The 22,813-nt window shown below is 44.8% G+C and overlaps 1 protein-coding gene across 21 annotated transcripts in view; it reads right to left on the bottom strand.

The window, feature by feature from the left end:
* KIF1B (kinesin family member 1B) overlaps positions 1–22,813 on the bottom strand; it is a 118,204-nt gene that overhangs the window by 84,206 nt on the left and 11,185 nt on the right. For all 21 annotated transcript variants that reach the window (XM_075839329.1, XM_075839308.1, XM_075839311.1 and 18 more), the window contains exon 2: positions 11,769–11,957. In XM_075839329.1, coding sequence (XP_075695444.1) covers positions 11,769–11,874 — 106 coding nt within the window. In that variant the 5' untranslated portion in view covers positions 11,875–11,957. The remainder of the gene's footprint in view (positions 1–11,768; positions 11,958–22,813) is intronic.

The following is a 22,813-nucleotide window of genomic DNA, read 5'->3' as shown; positions in this document are numbered from 1 at the left end:
CAAAACGAGGGACATTTTCCCTGGTGATAAGCGGAACAGGAACCACTTATCACCCCAGCTTTAATAAATGCTAATAATGCATATTAATGGGGATTTAATAACTATTGGCAGCTTAAAGGGGCGGTCTTATTCAGAACATGTAGAATACTTTAATAGTTAAAGGGTAACCGTCGTTTCATAAAACTTTTGATAAATCAGAAGTTTTGATCGGTGGGGTCCGGGTGCTGAGACCTCCGCCGATCGCTGAAATGAAGGAGCAGAAGCGCTCAGCCGAGCGCAGTGCCCATTCGGCTGTAACGGTAGAACTTTGGCTCACCTTGGTTCTTCTCGGAAAGGCGGGATTAGTTGTGAAGGGACTCGTAAAAGTCCATGAGCCAGTCATCAGCTATCTTCATATGTCCGAGAAGAACTGAAAAGACCCTAAGATACCACACTATAGCTGAGGGGGCTCTTTGCACAGCGGAGCGCTTCTGCTCCTTTGTTTCAGTGATCCGTGGACCCCCACAGATCAAAACTTCTGACATGTCACTATGACATGTCGAAAATTTTATGAAATGACAATTACTTTTTTAATCCTGAGTCAGCCAGGGTGGAGTGTGGCTACAAAGATCGTCTCTCTCAGGAGGATTAGATATGTCTATGCGTTACATGGACATGACATTGATTTCAGGGGGCACCATGTAATGCTTCATTTCTCCTGTGGTGGCACTGCAGTGAAAAGTAACACTTGCTGACAAGTGTTTTTCAAAAATGACAGGTGATCACTGAGATCACAGCAGAGGGATACCCTGTGATCAGCATCATTTTATGAGATCCTTCTAACAAAAAAGGAATTGTGGACACCACTTTTAGGCTCAATGCACATGATGCGTATTACGTGCGTTTTTGCCACGCGGATTTGCCGCATAATACAGTACCAGCATAGTCAATGAGATTGCAGGAAAACTTATGTACACGCTGCAGTATTTTTCGGGACGGAAGTTGACCTGCGGTGGGTTTTTAAGAATCCGCAGCATGTCAATTTATCTTGCGTTTCCGCTTGCAAATTCTATCTGCCTAGTGCAGAGGAAAATCGCACCAAAACCCGCAGCATGAAAAAACGCATCAAAACGTAAAAACCGCTCGAAAACCGCATAGAAATACACACCATTAGGTACACAACATGTGCATGTAGCTTTAAGGAGTCATGGTTGTGGAATAGTGTCACGTGACCCTTTATGGCTCTGCAATTGGCTAACAGATTGGATAACTTTACTCGTATTTGTTTGACCTGCTGACTGGTTCCCTTTAGAAAAGTTTCTCGATATCTTTCTGGAAGATTTTTAAAAAAATATGGGAGGTGACAAAACACAAATTTTTTAAACCTGGTGTTACCTGAAGAGTTCTTTTCATCTATTGGGGGAGATGGGACATATTAATAAACAAAGATTATTGGAGACCCCCGTAATTGTATTATAGGAGTCGTCAGGCACAGAAGTAATAACTTCATAATGCAGACGTTCCTGAAGGAAATAAATAGGCCAAATAAAGGAAAGTTGGGGGAAAACTTTTTATTACTGTAAAGCGTTAAATAAACGATTACAAAAAAGTAAACACCCCACGCATTTGGGTTCTGCGCATTGCAAGGCATTAGTGATGGCCAAGAGGAGAAAGGCCAAGTCATCAATATAGAACTGAGCCATCAAGTGCAGGAAATCAATATGGAAGCAAATCTGATCCAAGACATATGACAAGATTGATCATTGTGCTCTGCAGCAAACAGACCTCAGGAATATCACTAATAAAAATAGTTTCAGAGCGTCTTCTCGGAAAAGCAGTCTGATGCTCGGAGTGGAGATGGACAAATCGATTAAACTGGGTGTGGGGGGGGGGGGGAATTGTCTCACAGGTCCCACTGCAAAAAGGACGCAGGCAGCGGGTCTGTTCACATTACACTGCCTTGCTGTATTATTCCTGTTTTGTTGCATTACAACCTTGAATTAAAATGGATTTTTTTTGGGGGGGGGGGGGGGTTTGTACAATTTGATTTACACAACATGTCTACCACTATGAAGGCGCAACTCATATCTTACTTTGACACAAACAATAATTAAGACAAAAAACATAGAACTTTTTTGCGTAAGGATTCACCCCCTCAAAGTCAATACTTTGTGGAGTCACCTTTTGGCGGAATAACTTACCTCTTGGTGTAGGTCTCTATTACAGATGTCAGTCTCTCGGGGTAGGTCTCTATTACAGATGTCAGTCTCTCGGGGTAGGTCTCTATTATAGATATCAGTCTCTCGGGGTAGGTCTCTATTACAGATGTCAGTCTCTCGGGGTAGGTCTCTATTACAGATGTCAGTCTCTCGGGGTAGGTCTCTATTACAGATGTCAGTCTCTCGGGGTAGGTCTCTATTACAGATGTCAGTCTCTCGGGGTAGGTCTCTATTATAGATATCAGTCTCTCGGGGTAGGTCTCTATTATAGATATCAGTCTCTCGGGGTAGGTCTCTATTACAGATGTCAGTCTCTCGGGGTAGGTCTCTATTACAGATGTCAGTCTCTTGGTGTAGGTCTCTATTACAGATGTCAGTCTCTCGGGGTAGGTCTCTATTACAGATGTCAGTCTCTCGGGGTAGGTCTCTATTACAGATGTCAGTCTCTCGGGGTAGGTCTCTATTACAGATGTCAGTCTCTTGGTGTAGGTCTCTATTACAGATGTCAGTCTCTCGGGGTAGGTCTCTATTACAGATGTCAGTCTCTCGGGGTAGGTCTCTATTACAGATGTCAGTCTCTCGGGGTAGGTCTCTATTCCAGATGTCAGTCTCTCGGGTTAGGTCTCTTTTACAGATGTCAGTCTCTCGGGGTAGGTCTCTATTCCAGATGTCAGTCTCTCGGGGTAGGTCTCTATTACCATAAGGGGGTCACATACACATCACAGACACCGCAAAACAACAGCCCCGTAACCTGTCAGTGCAGTGATGTTGGAAGCTGTGAGCTCCCAGGCCACAACACCAAATCTTTATAATAACAGAGAAGCAAAAGGTGAACTTCAGCCCCTGGAGAACAAAACCAAACCCGGAGCCAGGAAAGAATTCCTAGCTGAATGAGAAAACAAAAGGGTTTCCTCACAGCGGCCTATGTGAGCGAGGAGACACCCAGGCTGTGAGCCGCTCTTATCAGCAAGGTTATACATAGATCAGACGTGTCACATATTGCAGCGAAAAGCCGCCCAAGACACGGGAGCTCCATGAACTAAAGAGGATGATCGGGCGAATAATCGCACAGTGTTAGAAACTAAACAAGCAATTACTAAAACCTCCCTGCGCAAAAGTGCGAAAATCTCAGGCAGTGGGTCAGCGCACCGCTGCAATGTCAATGGCGCCAGTTATACACGAAATCCAAAAGGTGGGAACTTGTTTGCTATTGAGCAGATAACCTCTAAAATCAGCTGGAGCAGGATCTGCAGATGACCACCCGCTACTGAAGTCCGCCATTAATACAGGGCCCCTACTGAGGTTTGCCATATACAGGGCCCCTACTGAGGTCAGCCATATACAGGGCCCCTACTGAGGTCAGCCATATACAGGGCCCCTACTGAGGTCAGCCATATACAGGGCCCCTACTGAGGTCAGCCATATACAGGGCCCCTACTGAGGTCAGCCATATACAGGGCCCCTACTGAGGTCAGCCATATACAGGGCCCCTACTGAGGTCAGCCATATACAGGTCCCCTACTGAGGTCAGCCATATACAGGTCCTCTACTGAGGTCAGCCATATACAGGTCCTCTACTGAGGTCAGCCATATACAGGACTCCTACTGAGGTCAGCCATATACAGGTCCTCTACTGAGGTCAGCCATATACAGGTCCTCTACTGAGGTCAGCCATATACAGGACTCCTACTGAGGTCAGCCATATACAGGTCCTCTACTGAGGTCAGCCATATACAGGGCCCCTACTGAGGTCAGCCATATACAGGTCCTCTACTGAGGTCAGCCATATACAGGGCCCCTACTGAGGTCAGCCATATACAGGGCCCCTACTGAGGTCAGCCAAATACAGGGCCCCTACTGAGGTCAGCCATATACAGGGCCCCTACTGAGGTCAGCCATATACAGGGCCCTTACGGAGGTCAGCCATATACAGGACCCCTACTGAGGTCAGCCATATACAGGACCCCTACTGAGGTCAGCCATATACAGGACCCCTACTGAGGTCAGCCATATACAGGTCCTCTACTGAGGTCAGATAAATACAGCGCCCCTACTGAGGTCAGCCATATACAGGTCCTCTACGGAGGTCAGCCATATACAGGACTCCTACGGAGGTCAGCCATATACAGGACTCCTACTGAGGTCAGCCATATACAGGGCCCCTACTGAGGTCAGCCATATACAGGACCCCTACTGAGGTCAGCCATATACAGGACCCCTACTGAGGTCAGCCATATACAGGACCCCTACTGAGGTCAGCCATATACAGCGCCCCTACTGAGGTCAGCCATATACAGCGCCCCTACTGAGGTCAGCCATATACAGGGCCCCTACTGAGGTCAGCCATATACAGGGCCCCTACTGAGGTCAGCCATATACAGGTCCTCTACGGAGGTCAGCCATATACAGGACTCCTACTGAGGTCAGCCATATACAGGGCCCCTACTGAGGTCAGCCATATACAGGTCTCCTACTAGAGGTAAAGCATGGCCATTACCGAGGTCACTACAGGCTTGCACAGAGCTCGTACGGAAGGCAATAAAACTGTATATAGGGCCCCTGCAGAAGGCAATACAGCAATATATAGGGCCACTACAGAAGGTAACAAAGCTGTATATAGGAAAAGCTATACAGGACCCGTACACAGGACCCCTATAGAAGTCATACAGCCGTACACAGGGCAAGGCAGCTGTACATTATTCTGCTCAGTTATTTTTTTCTCTTCCTAGTGCTTATTAAACACAAAAATCTGAAACTGACCCGAACCGATTATTTTCTCGCCTTATACACGTCAAATCATTAACAATTATTGTTACATCTCAGGTTTGAGGCTTCTATAAGATTTTGCACATTTCTTTTTCAATGAAAAATCGGGAAATATCAGGCCGGACCTGCCACGTTATTCTTCACCCTCCGTTAACAACGTTTTCTCATCATCATGTCGGCCGCAATTCAATCATGTTCTAATGCTAAAACTTTCAAACACATACCATCTGCACCCAGCCCTGTGCACATAGCCTGGGCACGCTGCCAGCATACCAACATTTAGTGGAGCGGGCTCATGTGACGGCAGGTGGGCTGCTGCTCAGACTCTTCCCCACACAAATATTACTGTTCCTAAGCAATGGAAACAGGAGAGGCCCAGAAAACCAAGAACTGGCCGCAACGCATCGTGTCGGGCAAATGTTTAATTCCATGTGTATATCTGGGGGCTCTGGTTAAAGGCCATGGATAAAGAAAGATGAAGAAACACCGATCCCCCACCTCCTCTCAAACAAACGTGAGAAGCCGTCAATGAGAGAAGACATCCTCCGGCATTATACAAGATGATCATTTATTGTATTTAATGCGAAGAAGAACTCTTAAACGAGAGATTCCCCTTTGAAAAATTTCTACTTGTTAGAAGGGTCCCTTGACAATAAACCGATCACAGATCCCCCAGCTGGGATATTTGAGCGATCAGCTCTACTCTGTGGGAGAACCTGGCAGTAAGTGCTTAATTTCCCTGCAGCACCACCACAGGAGAAACGAAGTATTACAGAGCGTCTATTCAAATCAATGTGTTGTCTGTGTAGCCACTTTCCAATCTGATCAAGAGATAAGGGGCCTGAACAGAGGACCCCCCTCTATTAACTCAGAATTTCCTAACAGAGAATTCCTATAGAGAATGAATGGAGCAGCAGCGTGCGTGCATGACCGCCGCTCCGTTCAAATAGAGGACTTGGGCCCCCGTTCTCATTATCGCTGGTGTGGTTATGGTGGAACACCCCCTGTAATAGTCAAATAGTCCCAAATAGTCCACATAAGGCTACGTCCAGACGTAAAGGAAGAAATCCACTGCAAATCCACATCTGCAAGTGTAAGGCCCCATGCACACAAACTTATTTTTGCGGGTGAATTTCGGCCCCATTGGTTTCAATGGGCCCATGCACACGACCGTGGTTTCCACGGTCCGTGCATTGCCCAGGAGCCTGGACCGCAAAAAGATCGGGCATGTCTTATTACTCCAGGCTCATAGAAATAAATGCACGCGGCCATGTGCATGGCCCGCGATCTGCGGGCGGCCCGCTGGTGACACTGTCCGAGCTACAAATCACGGCCGTGCACACCACTACGATCGCGTGCATGAGGCCTTAATGGAGATTTTGCCTTGGATTGTGCTGCGGATTTCTCAGAATACATTGAAAGTCTGAGATTTCCGCAGAAGAATGAGCATCGTCTGAATTTAAAAATCCCCATCATGCTTATATGGTGTGGAATTTCTCTGCTATGTGTGAATAGGGTTTTGAAAACCACATCCACATGTATTTTACTTTACATTCCTGCAGATTTGGGGTGCGGAATTCAGTGTCTGAACGTAGCCTAAAGACAGACTCCTATATCTAGGTGACAGGTCTTTGATGTTCATAGTGTGAAACACCCCCACCCTATTATATATATATTTTTTTTTTCCCAAGTACTTGCAAAATAAAACATTGTGAGATGCTGTGGAAACTCCGTGCCATACAAACCAATATTCCTGATGTATTCAGTGGTAATAATTATCTTCTCTGGACCATTCATACAATGCAGGGGGAAAAACACAAGGTCTGGTCACAATACAAACTCAGCGGGACAGGGGTGAGGGTCACAAGGCGGGTACTTCCTGCCCCGATGGCTTCCCCCCCCTGTCATAAAGGGATGTGTCAGACATGACAGCAGGATATACGCACAGGTGGAGATGACAATTGGTGCACGGCGATAATAGATTTAGATTTTTCTTTCATAGGAGATGATAGGTGGCGTACTATCAAATATTCTGGATTATCCAAACATTGATAGACAGGTATAAGGGTAGAAAAGGTTCAGGAAGACAGTTCAGAATAAGTTAGGCTCTGTTCACACTTGCAGTGTGGTTTCCGTTATAAACGTAAAGCGTGACGCATAGCCGCATCCATGGCACTACGGATACCACCTGTACTCCATACGCTCAATTGACTTATGGTGGGTTTCATTGGGTTCCGGCACTTCGATGGGAAGATTAACACTTACTGCAGCGCTATTCTCCCCGTCATATCTGCTAGGACTGCCGACGGGGTCTCTGAATGAAGCCGCTGACCGCAGTGTAAACATAGTCTTAAGGCCCTTTTACACTGGCCAATTATCAGGCAAATGAATGTTCACAGAACGCTTGTTCCCGATAATTGCGCTATGTAAACAGGGCAGCGATCAGCAGATCAACGAGCAAACTGATTGCATCGTCTTAAATGCCGAAACTAATATAGTGGTCGGCAGCAGATCTTGGTGTCTAAACAGGGAGAGGCGCTGCCGACATGATAGAAATGTATGGGGACGAGCGATCGGAGTAACGAGCGCTCGTCCCCATCCTAGCTACTTGTGAAAGGAGAAAACGAGCGCCGATCAACGAGCGGTCTCCTTGATCGGCCCTCGTCGTGTAATTTCTCCTTTACTCTTAGCTATTATTTTTTTCCATTGTGACCCTCTCCTACTGTCTGTAGTTATCAAGAAGCAGGGGTAACAGGGAGTGGCTGTAGAAATCGGACAACCCAGCGTTCATAGAAACAGGGCAGCGATCGCAGATGATCTGCTGATCGTATCGTTTTAAAAGTGTAAAATATTATCGTTGTCCGCAGCAGATCTTGGTGTGTAAACAGGGGGACGCACTGCCGACATGATGATAATGTATGGGGACGATCGTTGGGCGTGACGAGCGCTCGTCCCCATATATAGCTATTTGTTAAAGGAGCAAACGAGCGCCGATCAACGAGCGGTCTTGTTGATCGGCGCCCGCTGCACTGGCCAAAATTGACCGATGTAAGAGGACCCAACACATGACTACATTATTAGGGTCCTTTAACACCAGACAATTTTGGCCATAAAAACGAGCGCCGATCAACGAGACAGCTCATTGATCGGTGCTCATTTACAAATGTATGGGGATGAGCAATTGTTACTACGATCGCTCGTCCCCATGTATTTCTATCATGTTGGCAGCCCATCCCTGGGAGATAATATTTTGTGCTGCATAAACGATACAATCTGCCGATTAAGGAGCGTTTGCTGATCGTTGCCCTGTTGTTTACACATATGAACGCTCATTTGGCCGTGTAAAAGGGCTTTTAGACAACACAAAGGGTTTGTGTTTAGTCTGTAACCCTAGAGACACATAGATCTGCATTGCAGCTGTGTACACAAAATAGTAAGACAAAATTTAAATCGGGACTATTTGCAAAGTTGCGACATTCTATGTTTTAGGTGCATTGGAGCAATAAAAAGGTTGCAAAAAGTACAGATATCCTTTAATGGAGAGAAAGACAGTAGCAAACACAGAGCAGCTCTTTCCTCGCACCCACCACAGCACTGATAGACTTGGCAGTCTGTGTCCCTGCGTGGCTCGGCCCTTCCCACCGCTGAGCCGTGTTCGCTCCAGCATTCCTTCCTAACTCTGGTATGGGCCCTAAATAGCCTGAAAAACACTAAGAATCACATGCTGAATGATACACGGCCGAGCTGCGCAGTTTGGACAGTCCGTAAATATTTCATTCTCATCCGACCCGGGCACTCTGTTAAAAAGCTTTTTATGTAACCCGCTGCCATAAACACATGACGTGGTTTCCTCTAATTCAGTCCATTAGATTGCACTGGAAGGTAAATAATATATTACATTAAGACTTGAACATTATACCATTGAAATCATCTGGATGCAGATGTAGCAGAGCTGAATGTGTTTTAGGTGTTTCTGCAAAGTGATAACTCTCTCTGAGTTAGGTAGACCTGCTGAGTTGTCTTATGTAAAACTACAGTACACATCAGGATATAACAAAGTCAGCTCTGCTGCATATGTAAGCAAATGTATCAGGCGGCTCAGTGCTTGGTGCTGCTGTTTTGCGGGAGTAGGTTTCCCAACCAGCATGGAGTTTGTATGTTCTCTTAGGTTAGGATCTCTCCAGGCACCGCAATTTCTTTCCATGATTTGCCCCTCGCCAATGCATTGTATCTCCAACATATGGAATCAAAAGTGAGCCAGTCACTGGGGCCGGGGTGCAGAATAATGTCGTCTGGATCAACCCAGTCACCCATGAATGGAGCAAGAAGAAAGAATGATCCAGTCACTCAGGATTTTGCAGCAGGGATATAAGAGATATCAGTGGCCAGTCACAATGGACTGCAGCGCAGGGTTTAACTACAGGGGTGTCCTCCATGTGACTAACAGGTTAAATGCAAAAACTGAGCAACCGCGAAACAAAAAAAAAAAAGACTTCCTGGAGATCCCAGCGTGGATGTCTGAACCAGTGCAGAGGAAACCACAGGACTACGTCCCGGGGTGAAGTGACGCATGAAAGAAGCTTCCTCAACCAGTCCGGGGATCGGCATGAACAGCTGCAGCAGGACCGAAGTAGAAGAACCAAACTGAATTGCTCTGCAGGGTCAAAAAAAATAAAAAAGCACATTTGGTCTCCATGGTTACAGACTACAAACAAACCCCGTGTGTTGTCTGATACTGCTGTCATGTGTTATTCCACTTCCTCTGCCTACAGACAATAGAAGGAATAGATGGAAGGGTGTAGCACATGACACAACACAGGGTTTGTTTTTAGATGTAACCATGGAGACACTTCGTTCTGCATTGACGTTTTACACACAAAACAATAGAATTTTTTTTAATCGGGACTATTGGCAAAACAGTTTAAAGAAATTAGTCATACCACAAGATATATTGGACAGTGCTGATTGGGACATTTTTAATCAGCTTGGAGACCATCATTCACATCAGACCACACCGAAATAGGCCGAGCTGAAATAATCTGTGCTGCTGTATGTTGTAAATTGTATCGGAAATGCAGCACAATTTCTTAGCCAATGCATTAAAGTTCATTGAAAAAGCGTCTCAGGAACATCAATATCCAGCACAAAGGAGAAAAAAAAAAATATAAAAAAAAAAAAATAAATATTTAAAAAAACAAATATTTAAAAAAAAAAAGTGCCCCCTCTCACGTCAAGTTTCTTTCATCAAACAAAACTTGAGAGTAAAGAAAATACACCCAGAGCAACCAAAGACAAGTTACTGGGCGATCCATTATCACTCACGTTCACATATCCACAACACAATTGCAATACAGCTCGATGGCCTTTGCTGACCTCCCTGTAAGGCCCAATTTACATAAGCGCCATTTCAACAGAAGGGGTTATAATGACTAACGCAACGTGACTCCCACAAAGACTCATGAATAAATGAAACAAGTTCACTCAGCCGTCTGGGATTTGTAGTTCGACCACAGCTTGAACGATAACCAATCACTGCAGTCGCTGGTCACGTGTTACTTATCGCTTAATCTCATCTTTTCCGTTGATTCATTTTGACTTTGTAATACAATAAAAATCCAACACAAGTCAGGTCAATCATTACTATCCCCAAAACAAGGACAAAGTCCAGGCTGGGACGCGCCAGGGTTGTGTGGTTTGTATGATGTAACTCGTCTGTGACCCGTCTAAAGACAACCACCCCCAGCGGGGAGGAGATGGGTGCTTTCAGTAAGAGCATGAGAACTGCGGGGAGTATGCAGGCTGCATGCTGAACATGTAAGCTGCGCGATGTGATGTACAATGGAGGGACCGACTCTCAGCGCTGGGATATCCTAATAGCTGGATATCAGAGGGACGAGAAACAAAATATCCACCCGTGGACACTCTTTTATAGTTTACAAATGACAGTGTGTATTATAGCCAAGCGCTGCACTAACAAATCTAAAAACTTCAGAGCTGAGCTCTCACAGCACTCACTGCTTGTTCAGTGTCTGCATTCTGGGAAGTGCTATCTTTACACAAGGTACTGTCCCACTGCATTATGGGAGCTTAGCTAAGCTCAGTTGTGTGAGTGGGGGGTGATGACAAGCTTGTTGCTGCTTTCCAATGCAGACCAGCAGAACTGTGACTGCAGCTCTGGACTATAAGACTCAGTTCACAAAGATTTTCTGGCGCTGATTTTGATGCGGAAACTGCGTTGGAAACGGCACCAAAAAAACTTCCGAAACCGCCCCTCATTGATTTCAATGGGAGGCAGAGGTGTTTTTTTTTTTACCGGACGGCTATTAGCCGCTCGTGGGGGACAAAAAGCTGTATGTCCTTTCTTGCTTCAGTTTTGCCTCTGACTTCCCATTAAAATCAATGGGGGCCGAAAAAACCTGCGGCGCTCGTTTCCGATCATTTGTTACAGCGTTTTTTTTGCCCGCGGTCCTTGCATTGCATTCAATGGACGCGGGCGAAAAACTTCCTGAAAAATGCGGCAAAAAAGTGCAGTAAGGTCAAAATCTGCCATTTTAAGGCAGATTTCTCTGTGTGAACAAGGCCTAATAGGTAAAATAAGTAATGCAATGCATTTACAAATACTTAACGACAGACTATGAGATAGATAGATATGAGAGAGATAGATATGAGATAGATAGATATGAGAGAGATAGATAGATAGATAGATAGATAGATAGATAGATAGATAGATAGATAGATAGATAGATAGATAGATAGATAGATAGATAGATAGATAGATAGATAGATAGATAGACTTGTACTTACTGGTTGAGTTTCCCTGCATCTGGATGATGCATTTTGATTCCTTGCCGATTTCCCTGGAGTTGAAGGGACGAACCCGTACGGCCACTTTCACAGAAGCGCCCGACATGATGGTTAGTGGGAGGGACAGGCCAATTTTCGAAATAAATGAATAGATCGTCTGGAGGAGGTGATAAATCTCAGGTCCTCATTCTGGAAAACAAAAATCAAACAACATGATATAGAAACGTGCGCACAATGACAACAATGTAACAAGACAGTAACAACATTCTACACAAAAGCCGGTTGTGATGGGGCCGTCTGATCTCATCTGCTCAGTGACATGTAGTGGATATCGACTATTGTGCTCTGGGGAAACGTCAGCAGAAGGTTAAGAAAACTGTGTGCACAATAAAGACATCTCCTAAATCCTTATCAACACAGCATGGCGGACCTGACTCAGCATTTACCAGGTCAGACCAGAAACACAGAGACGGGAAGGTTTACATTACTCTATAGGAAAGCGGAGAGACGACCAATATGGCCACAATGATAGATCCCATAGAGGACGCCTAGCTTTCCTAGATGCCTGAAAAGAAAATAATGTGGGGGGGGGGGGCTATTCCCTGGTGCACCTCCCTTCCCGTTTCTAGTCGGCAGCTTCAGCGTCACAAAGGACTGACCCCAGTTTACTAACGGAATATTTTTTTTTATGTATCTTGCAGCAAAATTAGAAAGCTTTTTTTATCTGTAAACCCAGACCGAACGACGAGGAACATTAACCAAGTGCGTTCAGAGACGTCCTAGGCAACGCCGAAGAGACCGTCAACCTCCGAGATGATCCGGAGAGGTCTTGAGGCTGGACGTCAGGTCTACATTAGGAGTCACCGGCTGTAGATCACATATAGGACTACCCGTATCAATGTATTTGCGCCCTTTAACGCAAACAGTGTCACGTCGGCTGTGCAACATCATTATTAACCATTTGCGCTAGAATTTAGTTTAATTTGCGCCATGCACGCCAGTTTTTCTTGCTGATATATAATGAGTACTGGGGAAATTAGACGGGCCATGTTTGATTTTCAAGCCCCCCCCCCCGGCGCAGAATAAACAACGCCAGCACTTAGCCGCTGCTAACCCCCATTTCATCAACATACATATCTCACTGACAGGAAATGATCGGCAATAAGTGATATTGTTCTGAATAGTTATACAGGATTAGAAAAACATGGCGGCTATCTTCCGGAAACAGCGCCACACCGGTCTATAGGTTGTGTGTGGTACTGTAACTCCGCTGCATTCAAGTGAATAATGCTAAGCTGCAATACCATACAAAACCTGTGGACACGTGTGGCGCTGTTTCTGGAAGAAAGCAGCCTTTTTTTTTTTTAATCCTGGACAAACCCTTTAGGCGGCGTTCGCATGTTACAGCATAGTGCCGCGTGGTCAGAAACGCACAAAGAAACCACACGCGTTTTACTGCGCATTACTAGTTTTGCAATGAGGTTGTTACAGGTGAAACGCATTTTGACCAAGCGAAAAGGTCGCAAGGTGTGAACACAGCCTTAAAATGGACAATAGACCTCCTACGAGTGCTCATAAATCTGTAATTTGTATTATTTTTTTACATATATATTATCTTATTTTTTTTATCATTCACCGTTCTTTTGACAACATCATCACTACAATCATGGCGGCTGCACAGCGATCTGGAAGAAGTTCCCATTTTGCAAATATGAGAAATACATTTACTTGTAAAAATTGTTCCAATTGTGCCAAAATTTCTCTTTAACCCCTTAAGGACGCAGCCTAGTTTGGGCCTTAAGGCTCAGAGCCCATTTTTCAAATCTGACATATTTCACTTTATGTGGTAATAACGTCGGAATGCTTAAACCTATCCAAGCGATTCTGAGATTGTTTTCTCGTGACACTTTGGGCTTCATGTTCGTGGTAAAATTTGGTCGATATATTCAGTCTTTATTTGTGAAAAATTGCAAAATTTAGAGAAAATTTACAAAAAATAGCATTTTTCAGAATTGAAATGCATCTGCTTGTAAAACAGACGGTTATACCACCCAAAATAGTTACTAGTTCACATTTCCCATATGTCTACTTAAGATTGGCATCGTTTTTTGAACATTATTTTATTTTTCTTGGACGTTACAAGGCTTAGAACATAAACAGCAATTTCTCATATTCTTAAGAAAATTTCAAAAGCCTTTTTTTGAAGGTACCAGTTCAGTTCTGAAGTGGATTTGAGGGGCCTATGTATTAGAAACCCCCATAAAACACCCCATTTTAAAAACTAGACCCCTCAAAGTATTCAAAACAGCATATAGAAAGTTTTTTAACCCTTCAGGCATTTCACAGGAATTAAAGCAAAGTGGAAATGAAATTTGCAAATTTCATTTTTTCTGCTGAATTTCAAATTTATTAAATTTTTTTCTGTAACAGAGAAGGTTTTACCAGAGAAACACTACTAAATATGTATTGTCCAGATTCTGCAGTTTTTAGAAATGTCCCACATGTGGCCCTACTGCGCTCGTGGACTAAAACACAAGCCCTAGAAGCAAAGAAGCACCTAGTGCATTTTGAGGCCTCTTTTTTATTAGAATATATTTTAGGCAGCATGCCAGGTTTGAAGAGGTGTTGAGGTATCAAAACAATGAAAACCCACCAGAAGTGACCCCATTTTGGAAATTACACCCCTCAAGGAATTCATTTATGGTTTTTGTTATCATTTTGACCGCACAGTTTTTTCACAGCACGTATTTGAATTGGGCTGTGAAATGAAAAAAATGATATTTTTTCCAATAAGATGTCATTTTTGATCAAAATTTCTTATTTTCACAGGGAACAACATACCCCATTTTGTTGCCCAATTTGTCCTTAGTGCGGCAATACCCCATTTGTGGTGATAAACTGCCGTTTGGGCCCATGGGAGGGCTCAGAAGGAAAGGAGCGCTATGTGTTTGTTGGAGTCCAGATTTTGCTGGATTGGTTTTCGGGTGCCATGTCGCATTTGCAGAGCCCCAGAGGTATCAAAGCAATGGAAACCCACCAGAAGTGACCCCATTTTGGAAACTACACCCCTCAAGGAATTCATTTATGGTTTTTGTTATCATTTTGACCGCAGAGTTTTTTCACAGCACCTATTTGAATTGGGCTGTGAAATGAAAAAAATGATATTTTTTCCAATAAGATGTCATTTTTGATCAAAATTTCTTATTTTCACAAGGAACAACATACCCCATTTTGTTGCCCAATTTGTCCTTAGTGCGGCAATACCCCATTTGTGGTGATAAACTGCCATTTGGGCCCATGGGAGGGCTCAGAAGGAAAGGACCACCATTTGGCCTACTGGAGCTTTTCTGGTGCTAAGTCATGTATGCAGAAGCCCCTGAGGTACCAGTAGAGTTGAAACCCCCGAGAAGTGACCCCATTTTAAAAACGACACCTCTTAAGACATTCATCTAGAGGTGTAGTGAGCATTTTGACCCCACAGGTACTGTGTAAAAGATAATGCGCAGCAGATGGTGCAGAGTGAGATTTGCAATTTTATATATATATATGGCATGTCAGTGTCCGATATAGTGTGCCCAGCATGCGCCACCGGAGATATACACCCCTTAAATTGTAATGTGGGTTATCCTGGGTACGGCAATACCCTACATGTGGCTGTTATCAGCTGCCTGGGCATACGGCAGGGCTCAGAAGGGAAAGATGAGGGGGGTAAGCTGTGCGGAGTGCATCAGGGTAAATTAAAAATCAAGGGATGTATGATACATTTTAAAACAATCTTTTATACAGAGCCCTGGTTTTTCGGGACACGTGTCACATTGGTATATTGTGTTCTTCCTTATCCCCCTCTTATAGCAGACTCTGCACCTCTTTTGACTCTTTCCCTTTCCACCGGTTTGGGGAACTTCTCCTGGAAAGTGTTGCCCTGGTACGATGCGTGTGGCCTCGCTTCCAGAAGTACTGGGTGCCCCCCCTTCCTGGTCCCTAAAGATTAGATCTTGAAATTCCAGGAAAGTTCCCCTCTGGCCTGCACATCGACGTAGCACGTACGCATTGTACAAAGTCATCTGTATGATGTGCCCGGCCAGCTTCTTATACCACACCGCATAGCGCTGTAGGGCTTCAGGACTTGATTTGACAAGTCCTTCCCTCCCATGTACCTATTGTAGTCCAGGATGCAGTCTGGTTTGGGGGTGGCCTTTCCTTCATATATGCTAAACCTGTAGGTATACCCTGATGCACTCTCGCAGCTTATACATCTTCACACCATACCTTGCCCTCTTACCCGGCAGGTACTGGCGGAATTGAACCCTCCCTTTAAAATGTACCAGGGACTCATCAATAGAAATACACTTCTCGGGGGTGTATGCTTGGGAAAACCGGGCACTGAAACGGTCTAATAGGGGTCTCCATTTATACAAACGGTCAAAACTGGGGTCATCTCGGGGTGGGCACGGCTCATTATCAGTATAATGTAAGAAGCGAAGTATTGCCTCATTTATTTATTTTTTTAGGTTCCAGTTCAGTTCTGAAGTTGCTTTGAGGGGCCCATATATTAGAAACCCCTACGAAACACCCCATTTTAGAAACTAGACCCCTCAAAGTATTCACAACAGCATATAGAAAGTTTATGAACCCTTTAGGTGTTTCACAGAAATTTAGAGCAAAGTAGAGGTGAAATTTACTTTTCTTTTTTTGTCAGAAAATCCTCTTTATACCATTTTTTTTATAACACAATTGGATTTATCAGAGAAACGCAACTTAATACTTATTGCGCAGATTATACAGTTTAGAGAAATATCCCACATGTGGCCCTCGGGCGGTAATGGACTGAAGCACCGGCCTCCGAAGCAAAGGAGCACCTAGTGGATTTTGAGCCCTCTTTTTTTATTAGGCACCATGTCCGGTTTGAAGAGGTCTTGTGGTGCCAAAACATTGGGAACCACCCAAAAGTGACCCCAATTTGGAAACTAGACCCCTTGAGGAATCCATTGTAGTTTTCTTGGGGTGCATGCGGCTTTTTGATCAGTTTTTATTCTATTTTTAGGTGGCGTGGTGACTAAAAAACCGCAATTCTACTATTGTTTTTTTGTTCTATTTTTTTACAGCGTTCACCGTGCGCTATAAATGACATATTCACTTTATTCTGCGGGGCGATACGATTACGGCGATACCAGATGTTTATAGTTTTTTTATGTCTTATGGCGTTTGCACAATAAAATACGTTTTGTAAAAAATCACTCACTTTTTGTGTTACCTTATTCTAAGAGCCATAACGTTTTTATTTTTCCATCAGGAAAGCCGTGCGAGGACTTATTTTTTGCGTAACGAACTGTAGTTTCGATCAGTACCATTTTTCGGTACATGTGACTTTTTGATCTCTTTTTATTCCTTTTTTTGGGAGGTGAAGTGACCAAACAATTGTTATTGTGGTACGGTTTATTATTTTTTTTTTTTACGGCGTTCACCGCGCGGGATAAATAACGAAATAATTTTGTAGTTCAGGCCGTTACGGACGCGGCGATACCAATTATGTATAGTTTATTTATTTATTTTAATAATAAAGACTGACAAGGGAAAAAGGGGGTTTTTTACTTTTATTACTTTTAAGACTTTTATTTTCTTATTTTTACACAACTTTTTTTTACTTTTTTTTAACTTTTTTACTTTGTCCCATTAGGGGACTTGAGGGCAGGAGCCCCTGATCGCTATTCTAATACACTGCACTACATGCGTAGTGCAGTGTATTAGAACTGTCAGCTACTCACTGACAGCAAGCATAGGTGGTCCTGACTCTGTCAGGACCCACTAGGCTTCCGTCTATGGCATAGCCGGACGCCATTTTTTGGTGTCCGGTTGCCATAGTCACCATCGCCGGCCGCTATCGTGTAGCAGGCCGGCGATGGCGGATTAACCCCTAAGAAGCCGCGATCGCTATTGAACGCGGCTTCTGAGGGGTTAAATCTGCGGGGACCACCGCGATCGGTCCCGGCACATTGAGCAGTGATAGTCTGCTGTCGGAAACAGCAGCTATCACAGCTCATGCACGCGCCCCGCGCGAACGGCGCCGTGTTTACTCCATGACATACTATTATGTCATGGAGCGCGAACGATGCACTTACCATGACATAATAGTATGTCCTGGAGCGTTAAGGGGTTAAGCAAACCGGCCCCTTAGACCCACCTCAGGGGAGATTTATCAAAACTAGCGCAAGGGAAAAGTGTTGCAGTTGCCCACAGTAACCAGGCATGTCAGCATCGGCCTAAATGGTTGCTATGGGCAACTGCTCCATTTCGCACCTTGAACTAGTTTTTGATAAGTCTCCCCGACTAGTGCGGAGGTCGTTCTGACTAAAAGCCAAACTGTATGAGTGAAATTCATAGCAACCAATCACAGCGCAGCTTTCATTTTTCAAGGACACTGTAAGAAATGAAAGCTGCGTTGTGATTGGTTGTTATGGGCATCAAAGACCGTCTTCATGAATCTCCCCCATAGTGTTCGGTCCCAGCCGATGTCACAGGCAGGTGTCATGTACAAATCACTGATCCCGGCAGCAGCTGTCGCTGTACAGAGTCATGCAGAACAGCGTCAACACATCCATACTTCTTAGTAACACAGTCACCTGAACCTCCCCAGAGATTACTGATTCAAGAAAACTGAGGGGGGAGCCATGACTCATGTGCATCACTTCTGTCTAACAGAACAGGCCTTGCAGCCCATAGCAACCAATCACAGGGTAGCTTTCATTTTTCCTCAGCAACTTAAGTAATGAAATCTGAGCTCTGATTGGTTGCTATGGGCAACAAGGACAGTTTTTCTATTAGTTTTGATAAATGAGGCCTTCACTTAAAGGGTAACTCCACCCGAACATGGTTTTTGCAGCACCATTTCCTTTTAGAACTTCATTTAGGCCGGTTTCACACACACCGCACATTGACGCGTTTTCTGTGGTGTTTCTTTTTAGCGTTTTGGTTTTTGGGTTCAGTGTCTTTTTTATCAAGTGGCAGCGTGCTCTAGGTGTGGTGTTGTCTAATAAAATGGCAGCAAAAACGCACGTAAAATGCATGGCGTTATGTTAACTGCATTTTAAAAAGCGAGGATAAAAACAAAAACGTGTGTGTGTAAAGAAAATCCTAAACTGGTACCTCAGCAGTCCCTGTGATGCCGGATTATTGGAAGTTTACATGTGTATGTATATAAAATAGACATAATATACTGTATATATAGTAATATTCCACAACAGCAATGACGTGTGTCCTATTAATACTGTGGATTATCAGATGGTCGCAGAAAAAGCATTTAAAATTTGATGAAGGCGTAGAAAGCCTCGAGAAGAAAATTTTGCCAGCAACCCATGCCAGTCTCAGAATTTCCAGACGACTGGATGCCGGATTAAAAGAAAAATTAACTGAGCCCACTTCCTCACTACCGCTACATAAATGGGCACTGGATAACAATATCTATAGATCTAGACAGAAAACAAATCTCCTTCGGCTTTGTTTTCCGGACTTCAAAGCGTCTCCGATGCGTCTCGGAGATCACAGAGACAAGTGCTCGGCTCCTCGGTGTACGGAGCACAATAGGATTATGTTCTGTTATTCTCTGAAATAAATTTGGGTCACAAGAAATCTCAGCATTGTATAAACACAGCAGCCGCTAGCGGGGCCTTTATTCCTGCAAGACCCCCCCCCCCAACCCCCAGCGAAACCACGATGAGAAAGTAGTCACGGTGAATTAGCAATTTCAAACTCGCCCAAGTAGAAAATCTTCCTCTGTATTATGATTTCCAATTTTATAGGAATGCTTTTATTAGACCTCATGCACACAAGTGTTTTTACTGTCCGCAAATATGGATGCACATCATTAGCAGACCGCAATTGCGGAAGCGCCAGTAGACTTCTATGGGCGAGTCCGTGCCGCAATTGCAGACAAGAACAGGACATGTTCTATATTTTGCGGATCATTTCTTCGGCCCGGACACACGTCCGTAAATATACGGAAAAATGTCCATGGCCTATAGAAATGAATGGGTCCGCAATTTCAACATGCGCATGTTCGAATGGCCCATTGAAAATCAATGGGTCCGTGTGCTTTGCGTTGTTTCAACGGATGAGAATCCTGCTGGTCCGAACGAGCCTGCAGTCACCCAGCTTTTTCAGTCATGAGTGGTAAATTTAGTTATGCAGCGACAGGAAGAATCCCTCAGTCCCTGGTTATGGGAGGATTGAATAAACCCCAAAGTAACGTAAGACAAATACTCCGCATCCCGGGGACTCTGCTTCTAACTAGAATAGGAATTCCTATCTTTTCAGGAATCCGCATATCCCAGGACCTAGGGGGGGGGCTTAAGTAGCCAAAAAGGGGGTCTAAAGCCATGCAGCCCCCACCCCATGAGAACAAAGGGACACGGCACAGATACAAAGGCCATTGTTCCTCCATTGTCCACTACAAACAGCAGGAACATTTCCAGCTCATAAAACCTCCACCATTCACATGCCCAAAAAATGGTGTTTTTAAGCAAAAATAATTTCCGACAGCCCATTCACATAGGGGGAGGATCGAGCAGCGCTCCGCAGCCCATCCACATAGGGGGAGGATCGAGCAGCGCCCCGCAGCCCATCCACATAGGGGGAGGATCGAGCAGCGCCCCGCAGCCCATCCACATAGGGGGAGGATCGAGCAGCGCCCCGCAGCCCATCCACATAGGGGGAGGATCGATCAGCGCCCCGCAGCCCATCCACATAGGGGGAGGATCGAGCAGCGCCCCGCAGCCCATCCAGATAGGGGGAGGATCGAGCAGCGCCCCGCAGCCCATCCAGATAGGGGGGGGGAGGATCGAGCAGCGCCCCGCAGCCCATCCACATGGGGGGAGGATCGAGCAGCGCCCCGCAGCCCATCCACATAGGGGGGGAGGATCGAGCAGCGCCCCGCAGCCCATCCACATGGGGGGAGGATCGAGCAGCGCCCCGCAGCCCATCCACATAGGGGGAGGATCGAGCAGCGCCCCGCAGCCCATCCACATAGGGGGGGGGGGGGGAAAAATAAAAATCGAGCAGCGCCCCGCAGCCCATCCACATAGGGGGGGAAAATCGAGCAGCGTGCCGGGGTCATTTTCCTCTATATGTATACAGTTCAGGTCCAGTATCTGGCGCTGCAGATGATCCCTTCTGTAATGGTGTCTGGCCTCGCTTCACGTCTTCTGTAGTCATCATCTTCTGCAGAAAAGCGGAGCACATGGAGTCGGGTTCTGTCCGGATACTAAATATCCCTTATGCTGAATGGAGAGTCAATGGGTCTTGAAATAGGAACGAATCATCTCCGAGCGAAGAGGAAACCAGATGCAGATGGACTTCAGTGAAAGCGCTCATTGCATCGCATGAAGCACGGCCGCAGTGGGAACCTTACGTTAAAGACACCCAAGGTCCGACAACCACTCCATGCTCCATTTTGAGGCACCCACATTGGTTGTCACTTCCTTTTCCGCAAAATTATATACAAACCAAAATCACATGATGCTTATCCAATATTTATTTTCTTTAGGTTTAGCTGCTTTTGTCTATTGGAGTCTGTGGTAGTCCGAAAACCACCTCCTGTCTCATCAGAAGCTCAGGCTACTGCTTTGCCCCATGCTTTACACTGCAGCTCATTAGTTGCTCTGTAGCTCAGAAGGAAGTACATGGTGAGCAGTTTTCCATCGCAGCAAGAACAATATAATTATACATTAGCAGCAAATAAACCACCATACCCTTACATGTATATTTTACATCCAGGTTTTCTTCTGTTGTACTTGCAATCCTTTACATTTACCAACTACGTTACGTACAATATTAAAATTAGCGGATTAGTCTTTAGCTGTTTTTCTAGAAATGCAGCAAAAAGCTGCAATTGTCCCATCTCCGACCCCCGGTAGTCACGTCTCTTATACAGTGAACCCTTCCCCTCCACGGAGAGTCTAAATATATCAATAACCACGCTTATTTATTAATATCTGTGCATCTAGCGAGCGATTTGTCACCCGCCGAGAGCAGCCTGCGTTATATGTCAATGACCCGGCTGGTGGTATGTGACGCAGGAAGCCAGGAGGACAGAAGAGGTCCTCAATACGAGGGCAGATGCAGGACAACAATCTGATTTATAACAACCCCCCTCCCTGACATTCACTCGTGGGGGAGGGTCACGATTAGAGGTATAGAAATAAGTCACTTTGACCTTATTACTAAACCAGGCCTTGTGACATCTCTAGATAGGACTGCCGGCATCCATCCTTCATCTGTGCCCTACTCCTTGATAGCATACATTCAGACGGGGACAGGTGGAAGGGCACCAAGATCAGACTACACAAGATTTGTTTGTAGTCTGTAACCACGGAGACACATAGTTATCCATAGAAGTATACACAAAACTGTGGGATATTTTTAATCAAGACGATTTGCAAATTTGCTACATTTTCTTTTCTACTTTAGATGCATTGGAGCAATAAAAAAAAATAAAAAAGGGATTGCATAGGTGCACATAGCCCATAAACCGTGGGAAAGAACCACACACTCCTTTTCTGCTTTTATTCTACCTTGGACAACCCCCGAATCAAATGGAATTGATTAGGGATGTGAATGTAATAAAGGGGGTTCGGCTGCTCCAATTAATTGTTTCTGCCAATGTAGTATAAAAAAAACAGCAAAAAAAAAAAAAAAAAAAAAAAAAGGGAAAAAATGCAGAAGAAAAAAAAAACACGTCACTTTTCGGCAAATTTATCGTCCTTATATTTGTAGAGTAAAGGTCGGAATTTTTTTTTGACCAGAAAGTCGTACAAACATACAACCTCAGCATGCACCCCAGCCTTACCAACCCACGCCAGGCTGGACATGGTACTACAGATAAAAGCTGCCCATGAAATTCCTACATACTGGGTCTGATCTCTTCATGACATTCTAATTAGGGTTTATTCACATGGTGCGGTTTTTTTTTGGTACAAATTGTCACAAAATCGGCACATTTTTTAAACGCTTTTGCAAAAATCGCTGCAAAAACACAACATAACCGTGACGTG

The sequence above is a fragment of the Rhinoderma darwinii genome, chromosome 10 (genome assembly GCF_050947455.1).
Source record: "Rhinoderma darwinii isolate aRhiDar2 chromosome 10, aRhiDar2.hap1, whole genome shotgun sequence".
NCBI lineage: Eukaryota > Metazoa > Chordata > Amphibia > Anura > Rhinodermatidae > Rhinoderma > Rhinoderma darwinii.
This window is presented reverse-complemented; position numbering and strand designations above follow the sequence as displayed.